The following is a 22469-nucleotide window of genomic DNA, read 5'->3' as shown; positions in this document are numbered from 1 at the left end:
CCCCAAATCACTTCCTAAATTATCCTAATTTAATGGATTGCTTTGTGCACAGCTTCTCTTGAACTCAGCTTGAACTCAGGATCTTAAACTGAACCAGTCCTATAGGTAAGCTTATTCAAGTCTCCCGCTACTTTCCTCCAATCAATTTAAATTCATAAATTACCTTAATGCCAAATGTTCCTTTAAACCATGTGCACCACCCAGATAATTGTAAACAGAAATGCAAAGCCAACATTAAAACTGCATGGCCATACAATGATTCAAAATGTGCTTATGATTATGTTTTAATACTATTATTTCACTTGAAAATGACATTTTTTCTTTTTTTCCTTCCGGAGAATTTGCAGACGCCCAGGAGGCACCAATTAGCAAAGGAGATTCAGGATTTTAAGAAACTTATTGATGAAAGCAGCTAGGATGATAACATCACCAATTAGCCTTTTAGTTCAATTCTAATTTAGAGCAGATTAGCCTTGCAATCAGGATCTCCTATTTAGTGCCTCTTTCTTTGCTCCCACTTCCTAACTTGGACTATTCCCCCATCAAACAATGCTATTTTGAAAGTTTTGACAAGGAATTGGGCTTTAAACCAGCAATTCTACTTCTGGAAATCTAACTTAAAGACATATTTTATTCAGAGCATAAAGACGCACGTACATGAAGCTTGAAACTGTAGTGTGATATTCTAAACATTCTAACTGTTCATTATTAGGTAATTAGTTGAATAAATTATCCAAGCAATGTAATTCCTTGCTCAATAAATGTTATCTATTCACACAAATTCTAGTGACAGTTATTAAAAAAGATGAACAGCCTAGGAGGAAAAAAATACAGTGAATGCATGAACAGTTTCAAGGAAAAACTACAAACAGCCAAAGAACATTTCAAAACTATCTCAAATTCATTCATAATAAAGTAAATGCAAATCAGAACAAGATAACAATTTTAATTTATTTGATTGGCAACACCTAAAAAGCCTGATAACTAATGCTTGTGGAATTTTAGGAAACAAGCACTCTCAAACACTTTTGTTGTAATGGTATTTGGTGTAACCGTTCTGGATGATGATTTGGCGATTTCTACCAACATGTAAAACACATACACCCTGTAATCCAATCCCCAATGCTTAAGATTTTCTCTATGGATATGCTGGCAGGACTTGTTAAGATAAGTACAAAGATGATTTTTGCAACATTATTGATAATAGTAGAATCAAAACTGCATAATAAACAAGCAAAACCCTGGAAACAATCAGAATATCCATCACAGGGAACTAAGTAAATTATGGCACATCCTAACAAATGACTTTTTACGCAGCTGTTCAAAAGATACATTTACCTTGCAGTTAAGGAATGATCCCCCAAATACAACAAACAAAACAAAAAAGCAACATAAATAACTCTATATACTGATCTGTTTTGTATTTAAAAAAAAAACACAAAAATTAGAAAGATAGAAATACATATATGTAAGTGATTTTGCATGTTTTGAAGGATTCACTAGAAATTAAAGGCATTTAGCCTTGGGAAGAATAAACTAGGAAAGTGTGGGTGGCTCTCAACTTTCACTTTTTATTTTGTAACTTTTTGTAGCATGAATTTCCTAATCTCACAGATGTGTTTTTAATTTTACAAACTGTTCAGTGTAGGCGATCAGGGTTGAGAGAATGTGATACACTTTTTTGTTTCTTTGTGCTTTTCTATTAAATAAGAAAACAATGTCATACTATTTTTAAAATATTATGAGCCAGTAAAATGGATAATGTGAATCTATATCCACAGAAAACTTTAAGGACGTATTTTTTTTAAGAAAGCCAATTGCAATACAATGTGCATAGTATGATCCTATTTGTCTAAAATTGTGTGGTTTGCACCTGTGAGTATTCACCATTCAGAGATGTCTAGAAAAGTTATCAAAGTGTGATGTGGTTGCACATTGTTTTATAACCATTCTAAATTGCTTTAATTTTCTCAAAATGAGGATGTATCATCCTTAAACATAGAGGAGAAAACACAATTTTTATAAAGATTTGGCCCTACTTGATATCTCAGCAAATTAGAAACAGGGATGGAAAAGGGGAAAAGATAAGAAAATTATTTAAATAAAGTTATGTATTTAGTAGGCAGCACTGAGGGCCTGTCTACTAAAGCAGTCCAGTGGAAAAGCTAGGAGTGACCTGAAACTGGGAGTTTATACCTGGAGTCCCTCAGGAAGGACAAAGTGTTCTCTAAGGCATGGGAGAAATCTGAGCTGGCTAGCTGTGGGATAACAAAAGCAGCTCTGTAGGCACTGACCCTGCCATATTGTGGGAGATGCAGGAGAGAAGCATCAAAGGAAAAGACTTCAAAAGGGAAGGGCTGGAGAAGGTGCAAGGCCTTAGGACATGTTTACGCAGCCATTAACATTGTCCAGGGCCTGATCCCCCTTCACACCTAACCCTTCCTAGTGTTGTAGACACCAATTAACTCAAAATTCAACCTTGGAAACCTAAACCATTAAATTGATTAACACACTTGCTTAGCTGACTTTATGCACGTAGTCGTTAGCAATTATCGTAACAAAAAGAAGCTCCATTCTAGAGTTGGGGCCTCATTCCTACTCAAGTATGAGGACTTTCACTTAACTGCATTTTGTTTGCGGACTCATCTTTTGCGACTCTGGCCATATTCCCTGAAACACCATATAATGAAAAAAAGAAAAATGAGAGAAAAACACAACTTTTTAAAAAATGTATATCCAGGGGCGCCTGGGTGGCTCAGTTGGTTAAGCGGCCGACTTCGGCTCAGGTCATGATCTCACGGTCTGTGAGTTCGAGCCCCGCGTCGGGCTCTGTGCTGACAGCTCAGAGCCTGGAGCCTGTTTCGGATTCTGTGTCTCCCTCTCTCTCTGCCCCTTCCCTGCTCATGCTCTGTCTCTCTCTGTCTCAAAAATAAATAAAAACATTTAAAAATGTATATCCACACAAAAAAAATCCCCATTAATAAGGCAGAAAGTCCTACTGCTTAGAACATTTTTACTGCAAGTGATGGTTTCAAATCCCCATGCCAAGGCAGACATGTTCTTTGGCTAAAGCTAAAAATATATGTCATTTTGCTAAGTAAATATAAATCCAGGCAAATATACAGAAAAACTCTAGAGGAGAAAACACAAAACAATGAAGAGAGGAATTGGGATCAGGATAGTGGACGTGGTCAAAGGGGCCTCTGATGTTGTCCATAACGTTTTGATTTTTTAATAAAAGGAAAATATTCACATATATTTATTGTGGTAAAATACACATAAAATTTACTATTCTAACCATTTATAAGTGCAGAATACAATGGAATTAATATATAGTCACAATATTGTGCAGCCATCACCACTATCCATCTCTAGAACTTTTTCGTCTTCCCAACAGAAACTCTGTACCTATTGAATAACACCCATTCTCCCTTCCCCCCAGCCCCTGATAACTCCATTCTATTTTCTATTTCTATGAATTTGCCTGTCTAAGTAACTTATATAAGTAGACTCATACAATATTTGTCCTTTTGTGACTGGTTTGTTTCATTTAGCATGGTGTCCTCAAGTTTCCTCCATGTTATATCTTTTGTCATAATTTCCATCCTTTTTAAGTCTGAATAGAATTCTATTTTGATTATCCCTTCAACTGTCAATGGACAGAGGTTATTTCTACCTGTGTCTCTATCATGAATACTGTTGCTATGAAGATACGTGGATAAGTACCTATTTGTGTCCCTGCTTTCAATGCTTTTGGGTAAAGGAATAGAATTTCTGGATCATACGGTAATTCTATGTCTAACTTTTTGAGGAACTGCCAAAATGTTGTCCACAGCAGCTGCACCATTTTACATTCCTACCACCAATGAGCAAGGGTTCCAATTTCTCCACATCCTCGCCAAAACTTGTTTTCCATTTTATTTTAATAACAGTCATCATAATGGGTGTGAAATGGTTTTGATTTACATGTTCACATATTTTTTAATATGTAAGTTTTTAATTAAAAATTACTCTTGATCAATGAAACGAGAAGCTGGTTCTTTAAAAGAATTAACAAAATTGATAAACCACTAGCCAGTTTGATCAAAAAGAAAAAGGAAAGGACCCAAATAAATAAAATCAAGAATGAAAGAGGAGAGGCCACAACCAACACAGCAGAAATAAAAACAATAATAAGAGAATATTATGAGCAATTATACGCCAATAAAATGGGTAATCTGGAAGAAATGGACAAATTCCTGGAAACATATATACTACCAAAACTGAAACAGGAAGAAATAGAAAATTGGAACAGACCCATAACCAGTAAGGAAATCGAATTAATAATCAAAAGTCTATACCAAAAAACAAGAGTCTAGGGCCAGATGGCTTTCCAGGGGAATTCTATCAAACATTTAAGGAAGAGTTAACACCTATTCTCTTGAAGCTATTCCAAAAAATAGAAATGGAAGGAAAATTTCCAAACTCTTTCTATGAAGCCAGCATTACCTTGATTCCAAAACCAGACAAAGACCCCACTAAAAAGGAGAACTATAGACCAATTTCCCTGATGAACACGGATGTAAAAATCCTCAACAAGATTATTAGCCAACCAGATCCAAGAATACATTAAAAAAATTATTCACCACGACCAAGTGGGATTTATGCCTGGGATGCAGGGCTGGTTCAATATCCACAAAACAATTAACATGATTCATCACATCAATAAAAGAAAGGACAAGAACCACATGATCCTCTCAATAGATGCAGAGAAAGCATTTGACAAAATACAGCATCCTTTCTTGATAAAAACCCTCAAGAAAGTAGGGATAGAAGGAGCATACCTCGAGATCATAAAAGCCATATATGAATGACCCAACGCTAATATCATCCTCAATGGTGAAAAACTGACAGCTTTTCCCCTAAGGTCAGGAACAAGACAGGGATGTCCACTCTCGCCACTGGTATTCAACATAGTATTGGAAGTCAGCCTCAGCAATCAGACAACACAAAGAAATAAAAGGCATCCAAATAGGCCAGGAGGAGGTCAAATTTTCACTCTTCACAGATGACATGATACTCTATATGGAAAACCCAAAAGATTCCACCTAAAAACTGCTAGAATTGATTCATAAATTCAGCAATGTTGCAGGATATAATATCAACGCACAGAAATCAATTGCATTCCTATACACCAACAATGAAGCAACAGAAAGAGAAATCAAGGAATCGATCCCATTTACAGTTGCACAAAAAACCATAAAATACCTAGGAATAAATCTAACTGAAGAGGTGAAAAATCTAGACAATGAAAACTATAGAAACCTTATGAAAGAAATTGAAGAAGACACCAAAAAATGGGGAAAGATTCCATGCTCCTGGATAGGAAGAACAAATATTGTTAAAATGTCGATATTACCCAAAGCAATCTACATATTCAATGCAATCCTATCAAAGTAACACCAACATTCTTCACAGAGCTAGCACAAATAATCCTAAAATTTGTATGGAACCAGAAAAGACCCCAAACAGCCAAAGCGATCTTGAAAAAGAAAACCAAGGCAGGAGGCATCACAATCCCAGACTTCAAGCTATACTACAAAGCTGTAATCATCAAGACAGTATGGTACTGGCACAAGAACAGACACTCAGATCAGTGGAACACAATACAGAACACAGAAATGGACCCACAAACATATGGCCAACGAATCTTTGACAAAGCAGGAAAGAATATCCAATGGAATAAAGACAGTCTCTTCAGCAAGTGGTGCTGGGAAAACTGGACAGAAACCTGCAGAAAGATAAACCTGGACCACTTTCTTACACTATACACAAAAATAAACTCAAAATGGATGAGAGACCTAAATGTAAGACAGGAAGCCATCAAAATCCTCAAGGAGAAAGCAGGCAAAAACCTCTTTGATCTGGCCAGAGCAACTTCTTACTCAACACATCTCCAGAGGCAAGGGAAAGCAAAAATGAACTACTGGGACCTCATCAAAATAAAAAGTTTCTGCACAGGAAGGAAACAATCAGCAAAACTAAAAGGCAACCGATAGAATGGGAGAAGATATTTACAAATGATATATCAGATAAAGGGCTAGTGTCCAAAACCTATAAAGAACTTCTCAAACTCAACACCCAAAAAACAAATAATCCAGTGAAGAAATGGGCAAAAGACATGAATAGACACTTTTCCAAAGAAGACATCCAGATGGCCAACCAACACATGAAAAAATACTCAACATCACTCATCATCAGGGAAATACAAATCGAAACCACATGAGATACCACCTCACACCTGTCAGAATGGCTACCATTAACAACTCAGGCAACAACAGATGTTGGCGAGGATGCAGAGAGAGAGGATCTCTTTTGCATTGTTGGTGGGAATGCAAGCTGGTGCAGCCACTCTGGAAAACAGTGTGGAGGTTCCTCAAAAAACTAAAAATAGAACTACCCTACGACCCAGCAATTGCACTACTAGGCATTTATCCACAGGATACAGGTGTGCTGTTTCGAAGGGACACATGCACCCCCATGTTTATAGCAGCACTATCAATAATAGCCAAAGTATGGAAAGAGCCCAAATGTCCATCGATGGATGAATGGATAAAGAACATGTGGTGTATATATGTACAATGGAGTATTACTAGGCAATCAAAAAGAATGAAATCTTGCCATTTGCAACTACGTGGATGGAACTGGAGGGTATTATGCTAAGTGAAATTAGTCAGAGAAAGACAAAAATCATATGAATTCACTCATATAAGGACTTTAAGAGATAAAACAGATGAATATAAGGGAAGGGAAACAAAAACAATATAAAAACAGGGAGGGGGACAAAACAGAAGAGACTCATAAATATGAAGAACAAACTGAGGGTTACTGTGGGAGGTGGCATGGGCTAAATGGGTAAGGGGCATTAAGGAATCTACTCCTGACATCATTGTTGCACTATATGCTAATTTGGATGTAAATTTTAAAAAATAAAATAAAATAAAAAAGTTTCAGTGCAGATTAGACTGACTGAATGAAGAACTTTCTTTTTTGAATCAGGATTATTGTAGATTGGTCATATACGTATGTTATTCAGAAGTTTTAAATACATAAGTGATCAGATTTGGCAAAAATAATCTACGCGAGATGTATGAGAGCGACTGCAGCAAACTCTTCTAGGCAACCCCCCAACTAAATAAATAAATAAACAAATAAACATTTTTTTTAAATACATATTTTTCAAAAGAAAGTAAGACATTGAGATTTGTTTTCTTCATTCACAAAGTAGGACTGCTCAGCTCTGTGAGAACAGAGCCCATGACTCTCTTGCTTACTGTTTCATCCCCAGCCCCTAACAAGGTGCCTGACACCCAGTAGGCACTCAACACATCCTTCCATCCAAAACTAGAGTCCTCCAGTGAAACCCTTCATAAGCTGAAATGGCATAAAGCAAAGAAGCAATTTCCATTCATTTATATGGAATTTTTTGTGTTTCCAGACCCCAAAAATAACCTCTCTTAGGCTCTTCCCTTACCTTAGGACACATCTTGCTAACAGTTGCACAAAATAAACTGAGATACAGCACAGATGCTCACAGACACAGTTCAAAGCTACAGTGGCTCGCTGCTGAGATGCTGAGTGGAGATCCTGGTAAAGGAGCTGGGCAGGGCCACTCTCACTGCTTGGGGTGCAAGCTGCCACTCTTAGGGCTGGCTGCAAAATAAATGCTGGACACTGTTTTTGCTTTTTGCCTTTTTTCATAAGGGTGAAAATCCTCTTCAGATTTCTTTTGGTTAGCAAAAACAGATACTAATGTTAAGTCTTTCGTAAAAGCAAAGTGGTATAATGTGGAACTTTCAGAAAAGTGGGAGATACCTATACAGTAATCATTGGATGAATAAATGACTGCGTTAGCCTCTCCGTTTACAAGGGATTAATGTATTATTTAAGGGGAATAAGTCTATTAAGAAGTATCACCTTGAAAAATATACACACACACGCACACACACATATATTATTCAGCCATAAAAAAAAGGAAATCCTTCTTGTTTGCAACAACGTGGATGGACCTTGAGGGCATTATGCTAAGGAAAATAATTCAGGAAAAGACAAATACTCTATGATCTCACTTATATGTGGAATCTAAAACATTAAACTTATAGAAACAAAGAGGAGGGTGGTGGTTGCCAGGGTTGGGAGGGGGTAAAGGGGAGCTATTAATCAAACAGTCCAAACTTTCAGTTTTAAGATGAATAAGTTCTGGGCATCTAATGTATAGCATGATGACCATAGTTAATAATACTGTATTGTATACTTGAAAGTTGCTATGAGAGCAAAGCTTTAATGTTCTCACCATACCAACAACAAAACAGTAGTTATGTGAGGTAAAGATGTGTTAACCAACCTTATTGTGGTAAATATTTCACAACATATGTATGTATCAAAATATCACATTGTACTTCTTAAACTTACACAGTGTTATGTGTCAACTATATCTCAATAAATCTGGAAAAAAATAAGACAAATCTCCCAGAAAAAAAAAGAAAAGAAAAACACACAAAGATACTAGCTTGTGAAAAACTATGATTTTAGAAGCCTTGGGTAAACAGAGTATTTCAAGACAGATCCAGGATGACCAAGAAAACATAAGTGACACTACTTACAGTTTTAAGAAAAGCAACTTCAGGGCTGGTATTCTTCCATCTGGGTTTTCAGATAAGGACAAGGCATTTTTCAAATGTACTCTTATTACACAACCAGGGCCCCTGTGTTTCCTGACTTTCGGGCAGGACGGCTGATGAGAAAGATATATACGATCAGAACACCGTTGTACCCTTAAAGTCATATCACTATGCTTAAAAGTTAGTTACTAATATTAACCACTTTATCATAAATTCTGCAACAAAAGTAGAATTTAAATTTTTCTCCAATTAGTTCATATATCCAGATGAATATTGTAGTTAGCAACCATCCATTAATTCTCCCTAGCTAAAGAAGATGGGGTCATTCAACTTGTTCTCCCCATTCCCTTACCACAAGGTGAAAGTGCAGCAAACAGTTCTTCTTCCCATTCCCCAAGCTGAGAACTTGTCTGAAAGTTACTGGAACCATGACTTGAACAAGCCCCTGATGTCCTTGGGTGCGAAGGGAGAAGAGAGCTAACGTGGGCTTAGATAAAGGCCATCAGGATGAGAGCTGCCTGCATTTCTTTCCTTCCTGATTTAAGCATGCAAAATCTCCATGTGTGAGTCTCCTAGAGAGCACAGAAGATGGCTGAGCCTCAAGGCTCTTGCTGGCACTCCCCAAGAAGCCCCTCCGGACAAGGATCCCCAAACAACAAGGATCCCCCAACAGGCTTACAGGTTAGATTGCCCCTGGTAGGGACTGGTGGGGATGTCTGGGAGAAAGAGGTTGAGACTGACTTCTCCTAGGTTAGGATGTACACAGAGCAGGCCCCAGAGAGCAACCGTGTGCCCCGTCCAAGTAAGAGAGCTAGCCTCTGTACTCCCCACACATTGGGAGAACTATTATTGAAACAGCAACAACCAGCAGAAAAAGAGCAAACAATTCTTTCTGGACAGTCTTGCAGAGAATATTCTCTCTCCCTCTTCCTCATTCCTACTTGGGAGGAACAAGAGTCAAGGGTACAGAAGGGGACATTACCACCCTCTCCACTAGGAGCTGTTGTAACCATAAGTCCACCTGCACCCGGAGAATGGTAAGAGCTATAAATTAAATATGAGATTAAAGACTTTAAATGGACAAGCCTAAGTCATAATGCTTGGAATGGGACCAGAACAGGATATTTTTTTTTAAAAATCTTTTAATGTTTATTTATTCTGAGACAGAGAGAGAGAGCATGTGCAGAGGAGAGGCAGAGAGAGAGGGAGAGAGAGAATCCCAACCAGGCAGAGCCCTATCCTGGGCTCAATGTCACGAACCATGAGATCATTACCTGAATTGAAATCAAGAGTCACTTACCGACTGAGCCACACAGGCACCCCCAGAATAGACTATTTTTTAAGGGAATTCACTATCTAGAGAACAAGAGGATTTCTACAGACAGTGGTGATGGTTACTGGAGAAACAATAAAATTATTTTATATTTATATCTCACAAGTTACATCTCACAAGTATATCACAAACTGGTTATATACTTGTCATAATTTATAATTATTTACTAGCTTATTGTCTGCTTTCTCCACAAAGTATAATCACCATAAACCAGAGACCATGTCTACCTTGCTCACTATTGTTTCAAAAGTGTCACTGTGTTGTGACAGAGTGGGTAAGAATATAAGTGGAACAAGATTGATCATTCTTGAAGCTGGATGATGGGCACACAGGGTTCATCATAATCTTTGCTCTCCTTTTTTTAAAACGTTATAAAATCATAATTCACTTTCTTAATTTTAAATTTTTTCTCAATGTAATATGAAAACATTCACATTTACATAAAAGCTAAAGTATCATGTAGATTTGACAATGTTAACATTTTGTTATATTTGCTTTATCCATATTTATCCATCTACACATTCATCTATTTTTGATGCATTTCAAAATAACTTGTAGACATCAGTACACTTCATCCCTTAACACTGTAACATGCATATCATAGAGTTCAAATTTTTTTCCATTCCTTTTTTTTGGGGGGGTAAAAATTACTTATGGTGAAATCATATGTTTACTATACATAAATATAATATTTATATAATTTACAAAAATATATTTTTTTACATTTAAAAGTTTATAGTGCTATATTTGTGTTCCCCCAAAAAAACTCTAACCCCCAATGTGATGGTATTTGGATATGGGGCCTTTGAAAGGTAATTAAGGTTAGATTAGACATGTAGATTGGGCACTCATGCTGGGATTAGTGGCCTTATAGGAGGAAGAAATCTCTCTCTTTTCTCTCTCTCTTTTTCCTTCTCTGCCTCCCTTCCTCTCTCTCCCCTCTCCCTCTCCTTGTCTCCCTCCTTCCCTCTTTCCTTTGCTCCTTCTTTTCTTCCTCCCTCCTTCCCTCCCTCTCTCCCTCTCTCTCAGCATACACCCACTGGGGAAAGACCATGTGAGGCTATAAAAAGAAATCTGCAACCTAAACAGAGAGGTTTCACCAGAAACCTTGATCTTTGACTTCCCAGCCTCTAGAACTGTAAGAAAAGAAATTTCTATTGTTTAAGTAACCCAGGCCATGGTATTTTGTTAATATGGTGGTGACTAAGACACAGTGTTATTAGGAAGCCACTAAAGGGGGCTTGATTACATACTCTCTTAAAGATCACTTTGGATGTGGAAAAAGGAATGAAAGAGGGCAAGAATAGATTCAGGAAGACTAAATAGGTGACTACTAAAGTAGACTGGGCCAGAGGTGACCTTAGCTTGCCTAGAATGATCCCAGAAGAGGCCAAAAGAAGCAAATGGGCACGAAAAATATTTAGGAGATAAAAGAGACAGGACTTGTTGGTGAGAAAGAGGTAGAAATCAAGCATAATGCTCAGATTTCTCACTTGAGCAATTGCTGGCTGGTAGTACCACCGCTCACTAAGATAGGGAACAGAGAAGAAGAAGAAGCAGGCTTTTTTCGAGGGGACAGGGGTTCGGTTTTAATTCATTCAATATACATCTGCAAGGCTGGAGATAAGCTTGTGGGAGGCGTCCACATAAAAGTTACCCTTACAGCCATGTTGACACTGTGTAGGGAGAGTGCGTGAAGGTGGCCTCTGTTAGAACTCTGAGGAACATCAAGATTCAAGGATGGGGCATCTGGGTGGCTCAGTCAGTGAAGCATCCGACTTTGGCTCAGGTCATGATCTCACGGTTTGTGGGTTTGAGCCCCACATTGGGCTCTGTGCTAACAGATCAGAGCCTAGAGCCTGCTTCAGATTCTGTGTCTCCTCCTCTCTTTGCCCTTCACATGCTCATGTTCTGTCTCTGTCAATAATAAGTAAATGTTAAAAAAAAAATTAAAAATAAGATTCAAGGAGTGAGTAGAGGAGCAGGAGTCATCTAGGAAGACTGAAAAGAAGTGGTCAGAGAGGTGCAGCGTCACAGAAGCTTAGAAAAGACAGTGTTTCAAGAAGCAGGGAGTCAAATAAACCAAATGTTTAATGGCATTTGGTGAAGACAACTTAATGAATGCCCTCACAAGTGGGATGATTTTCGCCATTCAACCAGAACTTCTGAAATGCGTTGGCAGTAGACTCCCTGCCCACCAGACCAGTGGTTTTCAACACATGGTGCCCAGACCAGCAGCATCAACGATATGCGGGAACTTTTCAGAAATATAAATTCAGAGCCTCATGCCTCGTACCCCAGAATTACAAACTCCGGGGTGGGGCCCAACAATCTGTGTTTGAACACGTCTTCTTGGTGATTGTGATGTTCACTGAAGTTTGAGAATCACTGCTCTAGACAGTGCTTATCAGGTAGCATCTGATAACCATTCCTTTGGAAATCAATCCCTCTTCTGAGAAATACGTTTTCCCATTGGTTCTGTCAACCCATATTAGCAAGTTGCGGGAGCATGAACGACAGGATTTTGTCAATACCCAACATTTATCGTAACACAGATCTTCCCCATCTTGACTTGTTCCTGCCCTACAACCGGCCACCTACCTACCACTTCTCCCTCTACCGGGTATATCTTTTTATCTTTATAACTTTGCTCATTCATAACATCTCATTTTTCCTGGCGGGAGCCATCTCAGGGCTTCTCTTTGTACATTTTTTCAAGTTTCTGATCCTGCTACCAACTGCCCAAGTTTCTGAATCTCACAGTTTAAATGCCTGCGTGACCCAGATTGTTGGTGAAACTGCCAGTTGGTACAATTTAGGAGTAATTTGGCATCATTTATCGAAACAGCAGAAACATCCCCTCTGACCCAGTAATTCCACTTCTAGGCATTTATCCCACAGTCGTACTGGCACCTGCGCACAAGGGAGCGGGGGTGGTCTCTGCCCCCTCAGCCACAGGCCAGGCCACCTACCCTCAGTCAGTGGGGGACCCTCCAGCCAGTCTGTTGCAGGCCAGGTCCTCAAGGGCCTCTCTCCTGGGCAGTCCGTGGGCTCGGGCTCAGTCAGAGGCGCCTGTTCACACCTCACTTCACACTTGGGTCAGTTGGAAACAGCTGGGGAAGCCCTCGCAGCCTCAGCGTCTCCCACGCCCGCCCGCAACACCGGCCCAAGCCGGCTGCGACTTGATTTTCTCTCTCTCTCTTTTTTTTTCCTCCCCAGGAAAGGAAGATAAGTTTCCCCGCCAAGCACAGCGCCCGCGGGGCCAGAACCCGACCCGCCCGCTGCCCGCCGCTCGCCACCGCCGGCGGGGGGGGGGGGGGGGGGGGGGGGGGCTGGCTCCGGAGGGGCGGGGCGGAGCCGGCCGGCGGGGGCGGGGCTCGGGGCGGGAAGGGGCGGGGCCGGCGGGGTGATGGCTCCGGTTGTCGCCGCCGCCACCGCCTCAGCAGCAGGAACCGAAGTCGCCGCCGCCGTCGTCCGGGTCGCCGGCCGCCCGCGCGCCGCCTCGGCCGGGGCCCAAAGCCATGGAGGATTTCATCGTGATCTCGGACGACAGCGGCTCCGAGAGCTCCGGGGGGGCCCGCTCGGGCAGGGCGCGGAGGCTCCGCCGGGCCCTGTCCCGAACCCCCGGCGCTCTGCCTCGCCGGACCGTGGTGAGTGAGCGAGCCGCCGCTCGCCCAGCCCCGCCGAGGCCGGAGCGCTGCCCCCGCTCGGGCTGCGCATCTTCGCTCCCCCGGCTCGGCCCGCTGGTCCCCCCGCGCCACCGCCTCCCGCCCCCTGGCGCCTCACAGCTTCAGCCGCTTCCCGCCTCGCCGCTTGCCGACCTTTCCCGCCCTGAGGAGCGCGGCGGGCCCGGGCCGCGGCCGCCGGGCCTCCCGGGCTCCGCGCTGCAGCCTCAGCGGGCCGGGGCTGGCAACGGCGGCCGAGCACATGGACGGCGGCCTGGCGCGCCTGTGGCTGGGGGTGCGGGAGCCGGCTGCAAGCGGCCGTGTGAGGCCCGGCCGCCGGCTTCCCCGGAGCTCGGGTGGGGGCGGGAGCTGGGGGGACGTGGTCCTGGGGGATCTCGAGGCAGGGACGCGGGAGCGTGTAATTGTTTGGCCTGTGGTGGGTACAGATGTGTGCAGGGAGGTAACAGGAGCCCGGGCTGGGAGGGAGGGAAGCGCGGGCCTGAGCCTGAGCCAGATGGTGGCCGCGCTCCAGGGCCTGGCAGCCGAGCGAGGGGCCCGGTTTTGGAGTAGTGCAGGAGGGCGATTTATTTCGCTTAGCAAACATTTACCCAGCTCTAAAGGAATAGGGAGGGAAACGTCTTGCTCCCTTTTTCCTTCGGGCTCCTTAGTCTTTAGTCTTTGTCCTTCGTCCTGAGGTGGTGAATGAAATATCTATGGTCCCTGCCTTTCTAGAATCCTCCACAGATATTTACAGAACCCCTAATGTGGGCTAGATGTGCTAGGCGCTGGGGATACAGTGGAGAACACAATGTCCGTGGTCTCTCTCACAGAAGGTGATGTATTCAACAAGTGACTGTTGAGTACTCCAGGAGTGGGAGGTGGACAGGCTTTCTATCAGAAGACTCTCAGCATCAGACTTCCAGCCCTCTTCCCAGCTTCCCACGGACACACCCCAGAAATAAAAGAATTCTCTGGCTGGTATAGGTCTGTAACCTACAGGTTAAGGAAGACACCTTTCTTCATATGCAGATACTCCTTCGAGGCAAATCTCCTAGCTTCTGCTCCTCGGGTCCCAGCCAGTTTGTAGTCCCTACGCCTCCACTGCCAGCCCCTTCTGTGCCCCAGGTATAGTGCTAAACGCGAAGTGGTCGCCTCGAAATGAATGGCATGCCAGACCAGTTAACATCTAGTCCCGTGTGGCCCTGGTTCAAGCGTGCAGGATTCTCAGTAAATCTCAGTAAAGAACTCAGAGGAGATGGACAGACAAGATTTCAGAGGAGAAGTGACCCAACGTGGTAAGTGCATGGGTAGCCCCAGTGCCGTGGCGGTGTGAAGGACGTAGACCCACAGTAAATGTTTGTTGGGTGCAAGAATGGCTGAAGGAAGAGAGGAGAAAGAGCAGTTCTAATGGATGTTTGATAGGTGAGAACGAGTACATGAGTAGGAGCAGGCTCGAGGTGGAAGGGATGCCGCCTTCAGTTGGGACCTCAGGAGGAGTTGAACTCTGGAGAAAAGTCAGGACTGGAGAGATTTGGTAATCACCCAAATAGAAAAGAGTGCTGAAGGCCTAATCGTGACCGAGATGAACAAGGAAAAGACGAGAGGGAGAGAAAAGGTGGAAGGAAGAAGTGGCCTCAGAATAACTCACAGCTGCCTTTCCTTCCAGTTCTTCCTCGTTCCCGTTGCCCCTGGTCTCAAGCCCCCTTTCCTTCCAGGTGTCGTCCATCTTCCCTCATCTTCGTCCAGCCCCTCTCTTTAAGTGCTCAGATGTCATCCTTCGTCTGTGGTGTCTCTTGTGGCCCTTCACACACAAACGTGGGTGCTCTCTCAAACTGCTCCCCTCCCCCGTGACCGCCCAACCAAGCCTTTTCATTCTGAGCCTTCTGAGTTGAAGAGAAACGAAGGGCACATTCCAGAGAATAGTACCCAATGTAAATCTTGCCTCTCCATATATTTACTCCAGTTTTCCTTTAAAACTCCAGGCTTGGTCTCTTTTTATAGTTGTTGCAAATTAAATAGGGCAGTAGGATAACCATGCCAGAGATCAGGTGCGTTAAGAGACTTGCAAGGTTAAAGCCTAAAACGCTTTTGTCTAGCTTTCACCTGAAGGCCCTGAGGTCAGAGAGACCTCTCTTCAAATCAGGAACCCCCACCCCCCACCCCGCATAGCAGCAGTGCGAGTTTTGGCAAATTCTGTCACCTCTCTCAGCTTTTGCGCTTGAGAACATTGATACCTACCTGACAGGATCATAAGGGGGTTTTTAATAAGGCAACACAAGGAAAATGCCTAGCATAGATGATCGCTTTTGCTACACTTTGTATTTTTTCTCAACCAGGCCTGACGTTCTCAAGCGTGGCAGGCGATGAAATAAAAGAAACAAGTTTTATTTATTTATTTATTTATTTTTTACAAATATTGACTGAGAGGAAACAACTTGCTTGAATTCGGGAAATCAGAAAACTATTTCCAATACTGAAGTTGACACTTCTGAACTCCTGGTTCTTAACCTGGGCTTTAGTCTTCACTAAGTTTATGAAGCGGGTCTGTGTTTTCCATAATACTTACTACTTTCTGTTTGCCACTTACAAAAGCAGAATGTTGAGCTAATTACAAAAACTTTAGAAATGTACGTAGAAGAAAATTAAAACTGTCCTTAACCTCACCATCCAGAGATAACCAGTGTTGATATTTTAAGTATGTCCATCTAAACTTTTATCTGTAAATGCCAGTGTGCATTCATACAGCCCCTCGTGTCTTCCCCATGTATGTTTTTGCGAAAATGAAATTCCACTATACATGTGGGGCTTTTTTAGCTTGCCTTTTTCTCTCTCTTTTTTAATGTTTATTTATTATTTAAGAGAGAGAATCCCAAGCAACACAAGGCTTGAGTTCACGAACCATGAGATAAAACCTGAGCCAAAATCCAGAGTCAGATGCTTAATTGCCTGAGCCACCCAGGTGCCCCACCTTTTCTCTTAATACACTTTTTGTCTCTTGCACCAATAAATACATGTCTCTCCGATATTTTTAATGTGTTTCATTGTATAGATTTGTAATTCTATTTATGATCTCCTATTAATGGATATCATGCTGACATTTACAAATTTTCTCTGTCATAAACAACCCAGTGTAAAGTCCCTCACAAATAATCTTTGTACCCTTGTTTATTTGCTTCTTTAGGATGAGTTCCTCTTAGAAGTGAGAGTATGAAGTCAAAAGGTATGCCCCCTTTGAGAGCTTTTGATATATATTGCCAAATTTCCTACAGAAATTGTGCACCAATTATATTCTCTCCATACCCTTTTCGTCACTACCCAGTCACCCCTAGATATTGTCAATTTATTTGGTAAACATTTACTGAACACTTACTATATGCAAGGCACTTGTAGGTGCTAAGAATACAGCTGTGAACAAGTCCCTGCCCTTGTAGAGGTTCTATTTTAGTCAAGGGGAAACAAACAATAAACAGTCACATAAATGTAATGTCAGATGATATAGAGTGTTAGAAAGAAAAATAGGCATTTTTGTTCATTTAAATATTTGTTGATTTGGTAGCCAAATTCTATGAGCTGTCATGGTTTTAATTTTTTTCTCTGGTTGTGATTCATTCTTTCAATAAATACTTATTGAGCACATGCTCTGACCCTGGGAGACCAGAAGTAAACAAGTTAACAATGAGCTGATATTCTGTTGGGGAAATATAAGCAATAAACAACCAGAAAATAAGTGAACAATGTAATAGTAACAGGTGGTGTTGGGAACATTAAATTGTCTTTTCAAAGAAGGCCTCTCTCTGAAGAGTTAATATTTGATCTGAGAAAAAAATGACAGAATAGATTTGTTATGAGAAGATCTAAGGTAGCAGCAATGGGTGTGGCAAAAACAAAGACTTGGAAGTGGAAATGGTATGACTAATTGGAGGAATTGAAAGGCCAGTGGGGCTGGAAGGTCATGAATGGAAGACGCAGTCTGAAGAGATGAGAAGTAGTGGGCTAGGTCATATAGGGTCTTGTAGACCACAGTAAGGAGTTCCAATTTTATCCTTATGTAATAAGAAATCTTTGAAGGGTTTTAGGCAGGGGAATGACATGATCTCATTTGCATTTTTAAAAGATGGTTTTAGGGGTGCCTTGGTGGCTCAGTCAGTTAAGTGTCCAACTTTGGCTCAGGTCACGATCTCACGGTTCGTGGGTTCGAGCCCCGTGTCAGGCTCTGTGCTGAAAGCTCAGAGCCTGGAACCTGCTTCAGATTCTGTGTTTCACCCTCTCTCTGCTTCTCCCCCGCTCACGCTCTGTCTACCCTTTCTCTCAAAAATAAATAAACATTAAAAAAAAAAAAAAAAAGATTTAGAAGGTAGTTTTAGCTACTGTGAGAAGATAAGACTGTACGGTAAGGTGACCGTGTAATTTATCATCCAAGTGGGAATCCTTTTGCAAATGAAAGGGGGTGCTAACTGGAGGGGATGTCAAACAACAGGTGAAAACTAGAACTGTCCCAAACAAACCAGGAGTATAGTCACCTTCCTGAAAGGAGACCATAGCGGAATCAGGGAGACCAGTTTAAGAGGTTGCTGCAGTAGTCTAAACCAAAAATAATTGTAGCTTGGAATAGCCTGGGATACTGGAAGGATTTGGGACATTGGAAGATAGTGAGGAAGTAGAATCAACGAGTCTTGATAACTTGGATGTAGACAATGAAAAGAAAAGGAAGAATCAAGAATGAAGCTCTGGTTTTTGCCTGAGAAACTAGATATATGTTGGTGTCCTTCATTAAAATGGAGACTTGAAGACCAGGATTGGAGGAAAGATTCAAGGGTTCTGTTTTGAAGGTGTTAAAAGAGGCTTATAGAATAGCCAACGGGAGATACAAGGTATGTTGTTTGTACTGAATTTGGAGGCCAGGGGAGAAGGTCTGACTAGGGACACAAATTTGATGTCATTGACACATAGGTCGTAGTAAAGTCCTTGACCTGGATGAGATCATCTAGGCTAAGACTCAACAAGAAGAGCATCCTGGACATAACCCTAGGGCACACACAGCGTCTACCTCAGATGAAGGTAAGGGGAGGAGGAGCAGCTAGTGAGGTTGGAGATCAGAGAGTGTGCTCAGCATGTAGTAGAGCTGGACACCTTGAACATGTTTATTGGTGGCCTATTGGGTATATATAGAGAGAGAGATTGTGTGCATGTGTGCATGAAGATTACCTGTTCTTCTCCTATTGGGGTGTTATTTGTAAATTTTCCTTACATACTAAAGACTTGTTATGGGTTGAATTGGGTCCTTCAAAAAGATATGTCAAAGGCCTAACCACCACTACAAAATGTGACCTTATTGGGAAATAGGGCCATTGCAGATGTAGTAATTGAAGGTGAGGTCATACAGAGTAGGGTGGGCCCTTACTAATCTAATATGAGTGGTGTCCTTATAAGAAGACATGAGGGGGGCGCCTGGGTGGCTCAGTCGGTTAAGCGTCTGACTTAGGCTCAGGTCATGATCTCGCGGTCCGTGAGCTCGAGCCCCGCATTGGTCTCTGTGCTGACAGCTCAGAGCCTAGAGCCTGTTTCAGATTCTGTGTCTCCCTCTCCTGTTCATGCTGTCTCTCTCTGTCTCAAAAATAAATAAACGTTAAAAAAAAATTTAAAAAAAAAGACATGAGGGTAGAGGAAGAACACCATGTGACGATAGAAACAAAGATGGGAGTTGAAGCTGCAAATCAAGCAATACCAAGGATTGCTGGTGACACCAGAAACTAAGAGAAAGGCATGGAACAGATTCTCTTCTACAGGCTTCGAGAGAGCGTGGCACTGCAGATTGGTTTTGACTTTTAAGCCTCCAGAACTGTGAGATGATAGATGCCTGTTGTTTTAAGCAATTTTGCAGTAATTTGTGCTAGGAAACTAATACAGCCCCCTGTGTTACTTCCCCCCCCCCCCCCCAATTTTTTATTTCTTTTGGTTCTTTACAAAAGTTTTAAATTCTTGTGTAGCCAGTTCTATCACTCTTTTCCTTAGGAAGCCTTTCCTCTTAAGATTATAAAAATATTTTTTACATTTAATTTATTAATCCACCTGGAATTAATTTCAAAAAAGGGATAAAATAGTCATCTTTTTCTTTCAGGATGGTTAGCTAGTTGTCCTAACATTTATTGAATTATCTATCCTTTCTACCCTGTGGTTTGAAATATTACCTTTATCAAATGGTAAACTTTTATATATTTGTGTGTCTTTTTGTGGACTTTCTTTTCTCGCCTTGGTACATGCTATTTTAATAATAAGCAGAGGAGGGGCACCTGGGTGGCTCAGTCGGTTAAGCGTTGGACTTCAGCGCAGGTCGTGGTCTCACGGCTCCTGAATTTGAGCCCCTGTGTTCGAGCCCCACATCAGGCTTTGTACTGACAGCTCAGGGCCTGGAGCCTGCTTCAGATTCTGTATCCCTTTCCTGTGCACACTCTGTCTCTGTCTCTCTAAAATAAATAAGCATTAAAAATTTTAACAATAAGCAGAGGAAACTCTTCATTGCTCTTTTTAGAATTTTTTTGACTAGTTTTGCATGTTTATTCTGTCAGATCACTTTAAAATCATTTTGTCAACCTCCAAACAATTTCTACTTTTAAAATGGGGATGATACTAAATTTAGAAATCTGTACTTTGTGGTGTTTTACTTAATGAAGTTTTACACTTTTATGTATGTATCTGTGCATCTTTTATCTTTATGGTTTTTTTCTTTGTTTTATGTTTAGAGAGATCTTTCCTGTCCTGAGATTACTTTCCTTTTATTTCCTTTGCATTATTTTTTTACCATCTCATTCTTACATTTAGATCTTTAATTCACCTAAAATGTTTTATATGGCATGAAATGTACCTGCCATTTTCCATATACCGTATTGCCCTATGTAAGACTTGCTGTCAGCTTAAGAACAGCTTTTCAGGAAAAAAGAAACTGCCACATGAAATGTGAGACCAACTATTAGATGCACCCTGATTGCAGATATAGGAGGGAAACACTCTAGATATGAGAGTTTATAATATATGGTGTTAATTGTCTGGGAATCATTTCTCAAATAATTATCTTTTTTCCACATATTTGAGACACATTTTTAACACCAAATTATTTTATACACTTGTGTCTGTTTCTGGGTTTTCTTTTGTGTTTCATTGGTTGGTCTATTTTCAATGACAGAACTTTACTGTTTTATTTTTGTGGTTTGATCATAGTTTTTGGTATCTAATAGAGCAATTATCTTTCCTTATTTTTCTCCCGAAATTTCTTGGTTATTGTGCCCATGTAGGCCTCCAAAAGAATTTTAGAATCATTTTGTCCAGGATTGCATTTGATTAGGGTTCCTTTGGGTCAGATAATTCTTTGTTGTGGGAGGCTGTTCTGTGCACTGTGGAATGTTTAGCAGCATCTTTGGTCTCTGCCCACTAGCTGCCAGCCAGTAGCAGCACCTCACCTTTCCCCCAACTTGTTACAACCAAAAGTGTCTCTAGACACTCCCGAGTGTGTCTCCTGGAGGGCAAAATTGCCACTGGTTCAAAACTACTGTGTTGGATTTATAAGTTAATTGAAAGAGAAATAACCTCTTTATAATACTGTCTTCCTAATTAGAAACATGGCTTACCTTTCATTTTATGGGGTTTCCTTTTTGGCAATCAATAAAACTTGCTTTGAATCCTGCACGTTTCTTATCCTGGAGCTAGTGTTTTGATTCTGAGTAACTGGTTGCCCCATAGGGTTGAGCATGCCAATCATGGTGAGCCTCACATAGTAAGAATAGCTTGCCTTTATGCTAGGCACCCTGTTAATTAAGTACGTTGCATGGATTAGCTCATGTAATCTTCACTGCAGCCCCGTAAGTTTGGTACTGTTATTATCCCTATTTGATAAATGAAGAATCTGAGGTAGGGTCAGCCAGGTGCTAACTAGTAGAACAGGTTTGCCACCATTAGTCTCAATCTTGAAAATCCTGGGGTGAGGGCATCTGGGTGTCTTAGTTAAGCATCCCACTTCGGCCCAGGTCGTGATCTCACAGTTCATGAGTTCAAGTACCTCCTTGGGCTCTGCACTGAGCCCAAGGAGCCTAGAGCCTACTTCAGATTCTGTGTCTCCCACTCTTTCGCTCTCTGCCCCTCCCCCACTTGTGTGCTCATGCTCTCTCTCAAAAGTAAATAAACATTAAAATAATTTTTAATAATAAAAAATTAAATTAAATTAATAAAATTTTAAAAAAGAAAATCCTGGGGTGAACTTGCAAACCTCTCACCAGGTTTCTGAAGGCACATCCTCTGGAGGCACTAGAAATAATGGATAAGTTGAAAAAAGCAAGTTGCAAAATATTCTATTTTTTAAATGTGTAGTTTTAGGGGCACCTGGGTGGTTCAGTCGGATAAGCGTCTGACATCAGCTCAGGTCACGATCTCACAGTTCATGGGTTTGAGCCCCACATTGGACTCTGTACTGACAGCTCAGAGCCTGGAGCCTGCTTCAGATTCTGTGTCTCCCTCTCTTTCTGTTCCTCCCTTGCTCGTTCTCTGTCTCTGTCTCTCAAAAATAAATAAATGTTAAAAAAAATTTTCTTAATGTATGGTTTTAGAAGAATAGACCCATCACAGTTTTTTAATCCAAAAATTATTTTTTTAAGTTTATTTATTTTGAATGAGAGAGAGAGTGAGCAGGAAAGGGGCAGAGAGAGAGAAAGGGAGAGAGAGAATCCCAAGCAGGCCCCTCACTGTCATCACAGAGCCCAACATGGGGCTCAAACCCATGAACTACGAGATCATGGCCCCAGCTAAAACCATGATTCAGACACT

General features: G+C 41.4%; 1 protein-coding gene and 1 long non-coding RNA gene across 4 annotated transcripts in view; one reads left to right on the top strand and one right to left on the bottom strand.

The window, feature by feature from the left end:
• Positions 1-13238, bottom strand: part of LOC122224394 — a 41191-nt gene extending 27953 nt beyond the window's left edge. Inside the window, exons 1-2 of the long non-coding RNA XR_006204750.1 lie at positions 12966-13238; positions 8643-8773 (exon numbers count right to left, since the gene is read on the bottom strand). This is a non-coding gene — a long non-coding RNA (uncharacterized LOC122224394). The remainder of the gene's footprint in view (positions 1-8642; positions 8774-12965) is intronic.
• Positions 13239-13392: 154 nt separating this feature from the next.
• The window catches only part of SIMC1 (SUMO interacting motifs containing 1), a 77187-nt gene continuing 68110 nt past the window's right edge, over positions 13393-22469 (top strand). For all 3 annotated transcript variants that reach the window (XM_042946114.1, XM_042946105.1, XM_042946119.1), the window contains exon 1: positions 13393-13643. In XM_042946114.1, the coding sequence (XP_042802048.1) occupies positions 13515-13643 (129 nt within the window). In that variant the 5' untranslated portion in view covers positions 13393-13514. The remainder of the gene's footprint in view (positions 13644-22469) is intronic.

The sequence above is a fragment of the Panthera leo genome, chromosome A1, assembly GCF_018350215.1.
Source record: "Panthera leo isolate Ple1 chromosome A1, P.leo_Ple1_pat1.1, whole genome shotgun sequence".
NCBI classification, from domain to species: domain Eukaryota; kingdom Metazoa; phylum Chordata; class Mammalia; order Carnivora; family Felidae; genus Panthera; species Panthera leo.
This window is presented reverse-complemented; position numbering and strand designations above follow the sequence as displayed.